General features: G+C 40.0%; 1 protein-coding gene across 1 annotated transcript; it reads left to right on the forward strand.

The window, feature by feature from the left end:
- The first annotated feature begins 769 nt into the window (after positions 1-769).
- Dio2 (iodothyronine deiodinase 2) lies at positions 770-9,461 on the forward strand. Its single transcript, XM_076849789.1, is given in 3 exon segments — positions 770-1,080; positions 8,781-9,351; positions 9,354-9,461. Coding segments are annotated over 3 exon segments (816 nt in total). The 5' UTR covers positions 770-858; the 3' UTR covers positions 9,377-9,461.
- Positions 9,462-11,861: the final 2,400 nt, after the last annotated feature.

Genomic DNA, 11,861 nt, shown 5'->3' on the forward strand with positions numbered 1-11,861 from the left:
TCGAGTTTTGCTTTTCTATTCACTGCAGTCTGGCCAAAGTAAAGCCCTCTTTCTCAATGACGTCAAGATCTTTAGCAAGATTAGGCTTTCATTTCTCTATTGCAGCAATTAGCCAGGGAATGTATAAAAGGCTTCAGGGAGCCTCGCTGGGCGCAGAGAGAGGCGTTTTGCACCACATACAGATAGCAGGAAGGAAAAGCCAGAGGAGTGAGGAAAAGAAGAGCCAGGTCTTCTCGCCTTCCTGGGGAAGGGAGAGAGTGAGACAGGCTGGGAAAAGCAGAAGAACAGAAAGTTGTGTGTAAAACGGAGTAAAGAAAGAAAAAGAAAGAAAGAAACCACCCTTAAAGCACATTTTTAAAAAACTCTGGCAATTCAAGAAAGAAACAGGCTACGTTTAAAGAACATAGAGACAATGAAAAGCTAAAGAAAAATTTTGCAGTCTCTGCCACAGTCTCATAGGTACTTGGAAATGAAAGTAGAGCTGCCTGTCTTTAACGGACTCTGACAGGGGTAACTGGATTAGGGACGGGTATGCCAGTTTCTTTCTTTTTTTTTTTTTTTTAAACATCTTAAATCCTGAAAAAAAAAAAAAAAAAAAGGCAGCAGCTCCGAATTGAATGAATTGATGGGCACACTCCAACTGCTGGGCTGGAGAGACTGAACTTGGTCTTGCCATTTCTGCTTCTTTGAAAGAGGAGACAACTTGGGCTTCTTTTTAATTTAGTTTTTCTCCTTCTCCCCCCACCCCCCACCTTCCCCATACCTCCCCCACCCCCCCTCTATCACCACCCCCCTTTTAAATAAGAGGGTGAAGGGGAACCAGAGCGCACAAGGGGACTGACTCAGGAGGCAGAGAAGATGGGTATCCTCAGCGTAGACTTGCTGATCACACTGCAAATTCTGCCAGTTTTTTTCTCCAACTGCCTCTTCCTGGCGCTCTATGACTCGGTCATTCTGCTCAAGCACGTGGTGTTGCTGTTGAGCCGCTCCAAGTCCACTCGCGGAGAGTGGCGGCGCATGCTGACCTCAGAGGGACTGCGCTGCGTCTGGAAGAGCTTCCTCCTGGATGCCTACAAACAGGTGAGCTGACCCCAGAGGGCTCCTCTTTAGGTCATCCAGGCAGGGGGGGCTAGAATGTTGGGGGCTGGAGGCCAAGGGGGCATTGGGGTGAGAGCTGTGAACTTGTATCTGGGGACCTGCCTGGTGGTTCTGTGAGTGGTGCTGTGAGGTTGAGTGAGCCTCTACCTTTACTTTCTACACCTGTTGCACAGGTTTGATTTGGGAGTGACAGATATTAAGCCCTCAGGACTCTGTATGACCTAATAACAAGTCTTTTAAATAAAGGTTCTTATTATCTTGCTATGATTCTGGAGTAGAGGATTTTGAGCCCCTAGAATAACTTTAGGTAAAGTCAGAAAATGTTGGGGGAGGGGAGATGCTGCGTTTGTTAGGCTCTTATAAAAGCAGGAATTTTGATGTTTTGCTTGATAGGAGGTGCACTAGGAAAGACAGTTCAAAACTGTCAGGGAATTGACATCAAAATATTCCTGGTAAGTGAGACTGAGCATCACAGCAGCTTTGTTTCTGGTAGGGGTGAGAGTTAATAAGAGCAAGCCTGGGATTTCTGAGTCCCTAGTTACTGGCTATCAGTTTGTAAAAGAGAGATCTGCAAAGTGCCTGTCAGGAATCCAGACTTTGTAAGGGAAACCAAATTTACTTTGTTTCTCCAAGTAAAAACATAGTGTTGTAAGAGCTGATGGAGCTGCTTGGGTATACCATCTTCTGCCCTGAGCTTTAGAGCACAGTGGCCTGCCTTATCTCCGAGAGTGTTGTCCCCAGCTACTTTTGAAAAACCAGAGCTGAATTCTGGTGTCCGTGACTGCTTGGAGATATGGGTGGAACATTTTCAACTGAGATCTTAAGGGGCAAAGCGGAATGCTTGGTCACCTGGCCTTTGTCAGTTTGCTCCCATCCGCTACGCTCAGCAAGGATGGCTCCTGAAGACCCTCTGGGTTTGGGAAGAAATAGTTCATTTGGCAAAACATTGTTACCAGAGGAGACTCTCCTTGGTTTTCCCCAACAGTATTGGGGGATGTTGTAGAAGTCGTCAGGATCAGGAGTCTGCGAGGAATATTGAAGCCAGGTGTTCAACGCAGTGGCACATGGAAAGCAGTCAGAACCTCAGAAACAGAGACAGCAATAATAGAGGGGAAAGGGAATGAGTCCTCTGAAAATAAACACTAAAAAAAAAATAAAGCTCTGCACCAGGAAAATAGAAGAAGTAAGGAAGCCAGGGCAGGGTTGTTCCACTGAAAACTCAAATATACAAGAGAAGAATATCTGTTGTGAATTAGGGAATTTTCACTGTGACACATGTCTTTTGTTATTGAGGTCACCTGCAGAGGATTTGCATTTATTGCCCTAAAGACAGGTGAATAGGAAGAACTCTTATTAGTAAATGTCAATTCCTTGATGCAAATAGGAATGGATGCTCAAAGTGCTAATAGTAAAATCTCATTTATATCATGTATGTGGAGGCAGATGAGAAATGTGGGCAAGTAGGTGCTGAAATGATCAGATACAAATGTGCATATTGAATGTGAAACTTTTATCTTCTGCTGTAAATAAAGGCAGGGAATTTGGAGGAGGATGAGTACACAGGCATATGAAATATTATTAATTAGGAAGTTCCCTCATCTGCCTCTGTATTTTGCATGTCTTAGCTGATAACATGGAAATGTCAGAGTCTTGATCTCCTTATATTAAAGTCTTGCTTTTTGGAAATACAATCAACTTTTGCTTATAAAAGAAAAAAAAAACTTCTTGGGAGAATTTCACTTATGTGCATATATGTCTAATATAAATGTCATCTCTTCATTATATCAACTCTAGGAGCTATAATGTTAATCACACTTACCAAGTTTTCCCCCTACTAAGCAGCTTAGTGAGATAGAAATGGGAAAATAAACAAATGCCTCCATAAGAAATTTGATTATTTATATTTTAATTAATGTACAGTGTTCTGTTGTGTTGTAATATGTCATTATCCACGTTCTAGGAAATTGGAAAGGCTGAATGATTTGCTTATTCTTTTGGCATGTGGTTGGCATCTTCCTCTTCTGTCATTCTTTGTCTCTACCTACTGATTTATGACTGGCCAAGTTCATGACTGAAGTTATTAGGCTTTTAATGATTTATGTCATTGTTACCATGTACAGAAGCAACCCCAGGAACCAACTATCCAGAAATAAGACTGGACTGGGGTGTGTAATGAATGGAAACACTGAGGCACAGCTTGAACTGAATTTTAGTATTTTTCTGGCTTCAAGTATGACTGGGGTAGTGGTTGCTGCATTGGCTTTTGAGGGTCATTCAGAACCTCTCAAACAGGTTGAGTTACTTCACAGAATGCTGTTGCCATCTGTGCTACTGTCTTTGGGCGTGGCCGTTTCTAGAGGCCCTAGAGGAGGCTCTGCCTGAGATGGCATCACAGTATTTCCTAACTTTGACTTGCATTATTGTGAGGCTACCACCCCAGAAGCAGAGTTTTCTAGAATGAGGGGCGTGTCCATGTGGGATACAATTAGACATATCATTTTCTAGCTTTCATTCTCCTGAGTGGGGGAATGTCAGATATGTAGGAAGATATTTAGAGAAATTGTATGAAAAGTATGATCCTGTGTTTTACCCACACCAGAGGCAGCATGGATATAATTAAAAAAAAAAAAGAGGGAACAAAATTAAATTTAATAGAATACTTGTTTATTAAAATATTGAAAGATTTAAAGTTAAATTGGATTAGTAAGAGGGGATTCTGTGCAAAAGTCTGATTGAAAAGACTGTCTATAGAAACTCATGAGAGACTCTGAAGTCAGTAGGAGATGTTTGTTATTTAAGTTTCTTGAGTCGGTGTCATTGCATCTGAACACTGGATCCTTGTGCTGGTGCGCAAAGACTCAGAAAACACAACCAATAAGCAAACTTTCCTGTCTGGGAGTCCGGCTCTTGCCTAAATGAAGTGTAAAAGTCAATACACAGTATGGATGCTGACAAGCAGTTCAGTTTCTGCACGGTTAATATTGCAGCGATACAGAAAACATATTCATTTGAACCTGTAATTTGGGTTCTGAAAGGGTCTCTTTAACATTCTCCTCCTCCTCTTCATTCACCTCCAGCCTTTTGACACAAGTTCCTACGATGGAAAATGGCTCCTTTAAGAGAGAGACTGTCCCCCAAATATCACAAAGAAGGCCACAGCCAGGGCTTGTCCATCACTTGGCTAATTCACTGGGACATGATAGGGCTCACAGCTGCTTTTTCTAGGTACAAATGAAAGAATTGGCGAAGACGGGCACTGAGCTTAGAAGGAGTAGGTAGTTTGTTCTTCAGCCCTGACTTATCTGGCCAATCTGAAGGCAAGTGGTTAAATCTCTGCATGATGGTTGCTTGATCATGTTTCCAAGGCTGTTGATGTAGCCTGGTGATTATATCAAAGATTTTGAGAACTTCCTGGTGTTAATAAAGCCAGTTCCAGGACTTTGGATAGCAAGGAGTATGTGTAAATATTCTGCCACGCAACCATCCCCCATTTGTAAGATTCACTTTTCTTTTTGTCATGAGACTATGTGGATAGTTTATGCAAAATCCTTTCTCTGGAAAGCAAAGCAAAGCAAAACAAAGAAACAAGAAGAAGAAGAAGAAAAAAAAACAACACCAAGGTTAGTGGTATATGCTCTGTTTCTGCTCTCACTGGATGAATGGTTCTTTCTTCCCCTTGCCCTGCATTTCACAGTCCAGAAGCAGCATCCTCTTCCCTTATGCCCTGAATGGTGTCAGTAAAAGGAATCCCAACATCAAGGGAATCATATGTTTATACTTGCTATATATTTATGCTCATGTTCACACTCACAAACACGTCCCTTGCAGCCCCTGAACTTGGGCCAGAGATCCCTCTGTTGTAAACATGCAAATTCTTTATTTGCTGCCTTTGTTGGTGTTGTTCATGTTGCTTGCAAAAACATAAGAAAGAACAACTGTACTAGGTGCAGATGAGAGAGATAAAAGTCAGTGATGACGATATCACATTTTACGTATGTCCTTTCTGATCCTTGTGAAATAAAGGGACCCTTTGGGAACATCGGAACTTCAAGACCAATTAGTGGAAATGATGCTTCTTGTGTTTGGGCATTAAATACTGGGCAGGGTTCTCTTTAGAGTGGCTAATGCTGGCAGGGAAAGAGGTACCGACCTAATTACTCTTCCGCAAGAGTAAAAAATGCCTTTTGAATGCCTCTTTGGCAAATATGTCTCATTAAGGACAAAAACCAAACACAAACCCTCTAAGAAGGAGAAATTAAGATGATAGGTAACTTGTGGCCAGGAGACTTTCTGTGCCACTGTGGGAAATTAAAACAAAGTTTGGGAGTACCAGGGGATAACTTGTTTTTGTTGAGCTTCTTTCCTGCAGCCTTAATGTTATTATGGGACCAACTTTATTTTCTTCATCATCTTGGCTCCATGTCAAGGAATGCTTTCCTCCTGGGGAGAGCAAAGAATTCTCCACCGTGGAAGACGATGGTGATTCTCCAATTCCATCTCAGCAGGGTTGTTAACCAAGAAAACCAAGAAATTCTGCATTGGAAACTCTGGTCTAATAGGAATTTAATTTTCATGGCAATAAAACCCATAGATGAGAATGAACAGTAATGTCCTTTGAAAGGTTTTTGTTTTGTTTAGCGCAAACTGAAATCTCTTCTTCTTTATTTTAGCTAAGTTGTCCTCTATCGGGTTTTAGCAATTTATGATTAGTTATATGATGCTTGCAAAAGCAGACCATGGGTCTATTAATATTTGGACTTATGGATCACAGGTGTCTGTTTTTCCTTCTTAGTATTATTAATAGCATTAATCATACCTATGCATAATCTCTTACCTGGTCACCTTCATGAATGAGAATATCTGTGCATTTATGACATTCTAGCCTATAGTTGAATCCTGTGGCGGCTCAACACAATAAAGAAGATTAGCCACATTTGTTTTCTTCACTAACCAGCTGAGATAATCAAGAGCAAATCAACAACATCAGGTGTTGATTGTGGCAGTAATCTACAGGAGGTCTCTGGGATTCATATTTCTCAATTTATCTGCCTCAGCGAGTTTATCCATAACCCAAATGTTATTATTTCACTGTGGGTCAAGTTTATTATTAAGTGTAAAATTCCTCACTGATCCAGGATTATAACAACAAGCATTTATGATAATCCATTCAACAAAAATTTTAAAACATGTGCATCCTAGCCTAACAAAATGCTAACTTCCCCTCCCCAAAGAGCATCATGTGTTTGCTAACTTTCCTAATTTTTAACTTTAGAGTGACAGTGTTGTACTTGTCCTAGATTTTCTAAGGCATACTAGTCAAATTTGGAAAGACTTCTTTGGATGAATTGTCCATTCCAAGAAGAGAAGTGTGCATTAACTTTCTAAGAAAATTAACTGCAGGTAACAAGAGATCACCTGTGACCAAAGCATCAAATTAGATTATTCAGTTGAATCGTCAGGAATAACACAAGGGATCAACAGTTCTGCTTAGATGAGAGTTAGGGGGTCAGAGGCCCATTTTATCAAGACCACACAATTGTTTGTAGGTCTCACCAGTGACTCCAAAATGCAGGGGGATGTTTTCACTCCCTCCAAAACCTGACAGTCAATAGTGCAGAGATTATTTTTCTCCTGCGTGAAGGTTGCTTACTTAATTAGACGTCTCTACAGTGATATGAATGCATTTAGGTTGTCTTATCTCAGTATGATGAGGAGCCCAGCACACACAGCTCTGTTAAAAGCAACCCTTCTAGAATAATAACTAGTATCTTAGTAGAAAAGATCTAATGAGAAGGTGATGGGGATGCCGGTCACCACCTGCATCTACAAAAAAATAACCCATAGAACCCATAGATTAAAAAGGGTTTAAAATCTTTAAAATATGTATCTTTAAGTGTGAAGTATATTTTAGTACATCAAAGACTAGCATAGTTCACCTGAAATAATCCAGTTAAAGATGGCTTCTCAGATTCCCCCATCTAGAGTCATTTGCGGATTAGCCAAGAAAATTAATATAATAATTTTCCATGGGTAGTGACTGAACCCAGATGTGTTTGTTTAAATCAAACCAACAGCTTTCTTGTCTGAGGAGAAAGATGATTATTTTAATAATTCTTTTAGGAAACAAATAGTACCTGTTTCAAACCTGCCCTGCTAGGATTTTTGAGTAGGGAGAGAAAGAACTTCTTTTCTTTCTCTAGTGTTGAAATGAGTTATGCATTAACATTGGATAGAAGCCGCTAAATAAAAGCCTGGGTGTTTTTTAATCAGTTTGGATTGTTACATCTTAAACAATTCACTTCTAAGTGACTTCAGTCAGCAGCAGCGTTATGTGTGGCTGTATTTATATGAGGGGAAATAAGTCGATCCAGTTGGAAGTGTTTTGTAATATTAAAGATAGTAAGAATCAATTTTACTGCCGTAAGCTCTCCCTAATGTTATTGGCTTTGATTAAACCATTCTAGGGAAAGATCCAATTGTGTTAATTCAAACTGAAGTAATTGGCTCTTTTATGTTGCCTGCTTTTTATTATCAATTTACAGATCTAAAGGCCACAAACTTTCTTTTATTATTCAGTGTTCAACTATTTTAACCGTGTGCAACTATTTTAACATGGCACGATATCTGAGTATACTTATTTCACCTGGAAATTTTATCATTCATAGGAGCTTGTTGATAAATTATATGATAGAAAAATGTGTGGCTTGTGGCTTCCTAGGTAAAGTGGGGGAAAACAAATAAATAAACAAAAACACATGTAAAATGAGAAATTAACCAACGGTAGGATTATGTTTTTGTTTTTAACGAAAATTATAAGGTTCTAGTCATAAGAACCATACCGAAGCAGTAACAGTGAAAAACTCTAGGGAGGCATCATGCTGGGGAGGAGCCCCAATCTCTTCTCAGGATTATTTATTTTAAACACAGAACTTCCCAAGAAAAGTGTTATTCTCTTTCAGAGGGTACACTGATGATGCAGTAGGGTAGCTGATAATGCAATATACACTCATGCAGAGCTAGTACAAAGTGCTCTTTTCCTTATATTATCCTCTAATAACTGTATGAGGAAGACAGGTGTTATTATATCAGTTCTATAGATGGGAAATTGCTGCAGAGTTTGGGTCAGTTGTCCTTGTTGTCATTGATGGGTTCCAGACTTTCTGGCTCTGGCCAGGTTTGGAGCCCATTTGTGTTATTGTACCTTGGTTGAGATTAAAAAGCTTAGTTCCGTAGGTGAAAACTTAGGTGATGCCTGAGTATTTTATAATTCAAAAAGAGGCGGCATATCCCAAGACCCTGATAATGTGTCTTGAAGGAGACCATTTGCTTCTAACTTTGAAAATGAAGTTAATTAATCACTTGCTTGCTAAGTATTGACAGCAAAGTAAGGCTAGTAAAGAATACCAACCTCAACTTAATTATGAAAAGAGGTTACTGCAGTGTCTTCCAAGATAAAAAGAATTCTATACAGATGAGAAAGATCCTTATTCTCTTGGCCATCCTTTATGTCACCTGTCATGCCTCCTTTTTCTTCAAATCAATATACGTTTGCCCACAGCCTCTGAAGGAAATTCCACTTTTTATTAGGGTCAATTATATTAGAGTCAGTTTTATTAGAGTGAATTGAAGCAGCAATGTGTTTAATATGGAATTCTTTCTTTCTCTTATGCCTTCACCATTAGGTGAAGTTGGGTGAAGACGCCCCCAATTCCAGTGTGGTACATGTGTCCAGTCCTGAAGGCGGTAACCATGGTGGAAGTGGGGCCCAGGAGAAGACCTCAGATGGAGCAGAATGCCACCTTCTTGACTTTGCCAGTCCGGAGCGCCCACTGGTGGTCAACTTTGGCTCAGCCACTTGACCTCCTTTTACTAGCCAGCTACCAGCCTTCAGCAAACTGGTGGAAGAGTTTTCATCAGTGGCGGACTTCCTGTTGGTCTACATTGATGAGGCTCATCCTTCAGATGGTTGGGCGGTGCCTGGGGACTCCTCTTTGTCTTTTGAGGTGAAGAAGCACCGGAATCAGGAAGAGCGATGTGCAGCAGCCCAGCAGCTTCTGGAGCGTTTCTCCTTGCCGCCCCAGTGCCGGGTTGTAGCTGACCGCATGGACAACAATGCCAATGTAGCTTACGGGGTAGCCTTTGAACGTGTGTGCATTGTGCAGAGACAGAAGATCGCTTATCTAGGAGGAAAGGGCCCCTTCTGCTACAACCTTCAAGAAGTCCGGCATTGGCTGGAGAAGAATTTCAGCAAGAGATGAATTCTAGATTAGCTGGTTAAAGGTATGATTGTAATAGAGCTTATTATTTTTAAAAAGATATTATATAAAGGAGAGGAAACGAAGAACTGAATCCACTATTTCAACTGAGGCCCATTGCCTCACCGAAAGACAGGACAGGGGTTTACCTGTCAGAAGAACATAAACCTCTAACATCCCAGTACTTCTTTAACTACTCAAATGTCATTGGGCTAAATAGTAGCCCTGTTACCTCTCTTCTTGGGGAGAACCCCTGAGTGAAAAGATCCAAGTTGGGAAGGAAGAAATTCTGATTTCGGTGGGTGTTCATTCTTCCTTGAGAAAGAAGGGGTATTGCTGATGCAAGCAGAACCCAAGGGTTACCTGAATAATTACTGTGTTAGGGAAGCTATTATCTATGTAAAGGTAAAGTCTGTCACCTAGGCTTTAGACAGCATGGGTAGAGCCCAACTGGAAAGTTCCCAAATACTGACTTATAATGCATCCTTGAACTCGGGCCACGTGGTCAAGGCCTTGGTGTTTAATGTGTTAGAGTAGGTGCTAGCCAAAGTGTTTCCTGCCAGGTGTATTTGCAGATACCGGGGATGATTCCTCAATCTGCACGTTTAGAATGACCATCTGAAATTTGAGGGTTACTTTCTAGGCAGATGGAGACAACTGGAAGAAAATCAAAGTACCAGCTAGGAAAGAGAGGAGGCAGAAAGATTAGAAGACTTCACAGAGTTTCACCTTGAAACTTACAAAGGGAGACTAATTAGCCCCTGAAACATAGAAACTTTATAAAGACAGAAAAGGAAAAAATTTATCTAAAAATAGCATAGAGAAAACATGTGAAAACAAGATATTTATCATATATTTCTATGTTGAGGGTGAAAAGGGGATTGAAAGGAAAAAAACTCGACATGCTTAAATAAGTGTGCTATTGAGGACTTTTTGTATAATAATTACTTTATGAAACATGCATATGGTGTATATGTTTCAGTGGGTGAATTATACTTCATGATACCTATCCAGGGGAACCCCACTGGGTCTGATGGTACTGGGCTGTTATTCCCAGTTCCTGCACTTATAATGTGGCTCTACTCATTCCTAGTCTCAGTCTACAGAGAATGCCGAGCTGAAGGCATTGGGGACAGGACCCTGGCCATTCATCTACAGCCGTGTTTTCCTCCCAAAGTAGGTGAACTACAGTGAATTAAAGGTGCAAACGATCATTCTTTCTTCAGTTGCAAAATTGGAGAAAGTTTAATTCCTATCAATAATTTTGGAATCACTCATACAAGGCTACCCTTAGTATCAGGGAATTGGATAAAATGGGTTTTCTATTGACATTTGAATTTCAAGTTTGTCCTTTAGTCCCCATAGCTGAGGTTCAGTAATCTAAGATCCCAAGAGCACATATTTGTAACTATATATATCTTGTTTCCCTTTAAGATTAAAAACAATATAGTTTTATACATAAGTAATATCTAAAGACTGTAACCCCCAAAAGAATAGACAACAATTTTGTACCATATTTTTTTATTTTAAAAAATTTGAGTATATTATCAAACCACAGTATATAGTTTAAAGGCACTAACGTTCTTATGTCCATTTGATTAATAGCTGTATCATAAAATAAAACTAATAGGAAAAGATAATCAAAACTCGAACGTATCTTCTTAAACTAGTTGCCTGAAATGAGAAAAAAGTGGGAAACTGGGTGTGCAGGAACCTAAAGTATTTAAAGAAAAACTGGAGCAAGAAATCAGTCCTATCACAAGCTGGTATATTGTTTAGATATTAAAGATCCATTGTGACACAATTATTTTTTTACAACATCTAAACTTTCCAATGTTTTAAGTTCTACTAACGAAGACCCACAAGCAAACAAAGCAAAATTTGAAAATGTGATGTTATCTCATGAATTACTTGTAAAATCATACTGAGGCTAGATGGTTTCAGATTCCGCCATTGTTAAATTCTACAGTCAACCTTATCGGTGGCCCCCATTGATTTTTGTCTTCAAAATGGTGTTGAGATTTATTGTGGTGCCCAGCAAAGTAAAACGACAAATTGGTAGCAGCACACCCACATCGCTGTCCTTAAACTTCCCCTTTGTTCTAAGTGTGCGGATAATGGAACAGGATGTCAGAGAAGCTGGTGGGGGGACGAGATTTGGCTAACAGTGCTAGTCATCTGGGGAAAAGGATGTTGGAAAAATCACCCATTTGTGCTCTATTTATAAAGAAAGAAGGTTTTTTTTTGTGTGTGTGTGTGTGTGTGTATGTGGGCATGCAGACAATTCTTCTCCCAGAGGGAACTCTGAAGGAGAAATGAATCACAGGAAGTAAACATACAAAGGTATAAGCTGATTGTTAGGGAGACAGACATGTTCAGTAGAACATGGAAGAGGTACCAGAAGAAAGGCAGCTGAAGGGATTGAATAGAGAAAGTGGATTGACAAAGCTCAGGAATCCTACAATATGTAGAATGGCTTGGTCTTATCAGTGTTTTGATAAGCTTGTA

This window comes from Callospermophilus lateralis, chromosome 3, assembly GCF_048772815.1.
Source record: "Callospermophilus lateralis isolate mCalLat2 chromosome 3, mCalLat2.hap1, whole genome shotgun sequence".
Lineage (NCBI taxonomy): Eukaryota > Metazoa > Chordata > Mammalia > Rodentia > Sciuridae > Callospermophilus > Callospermophilus lateralis.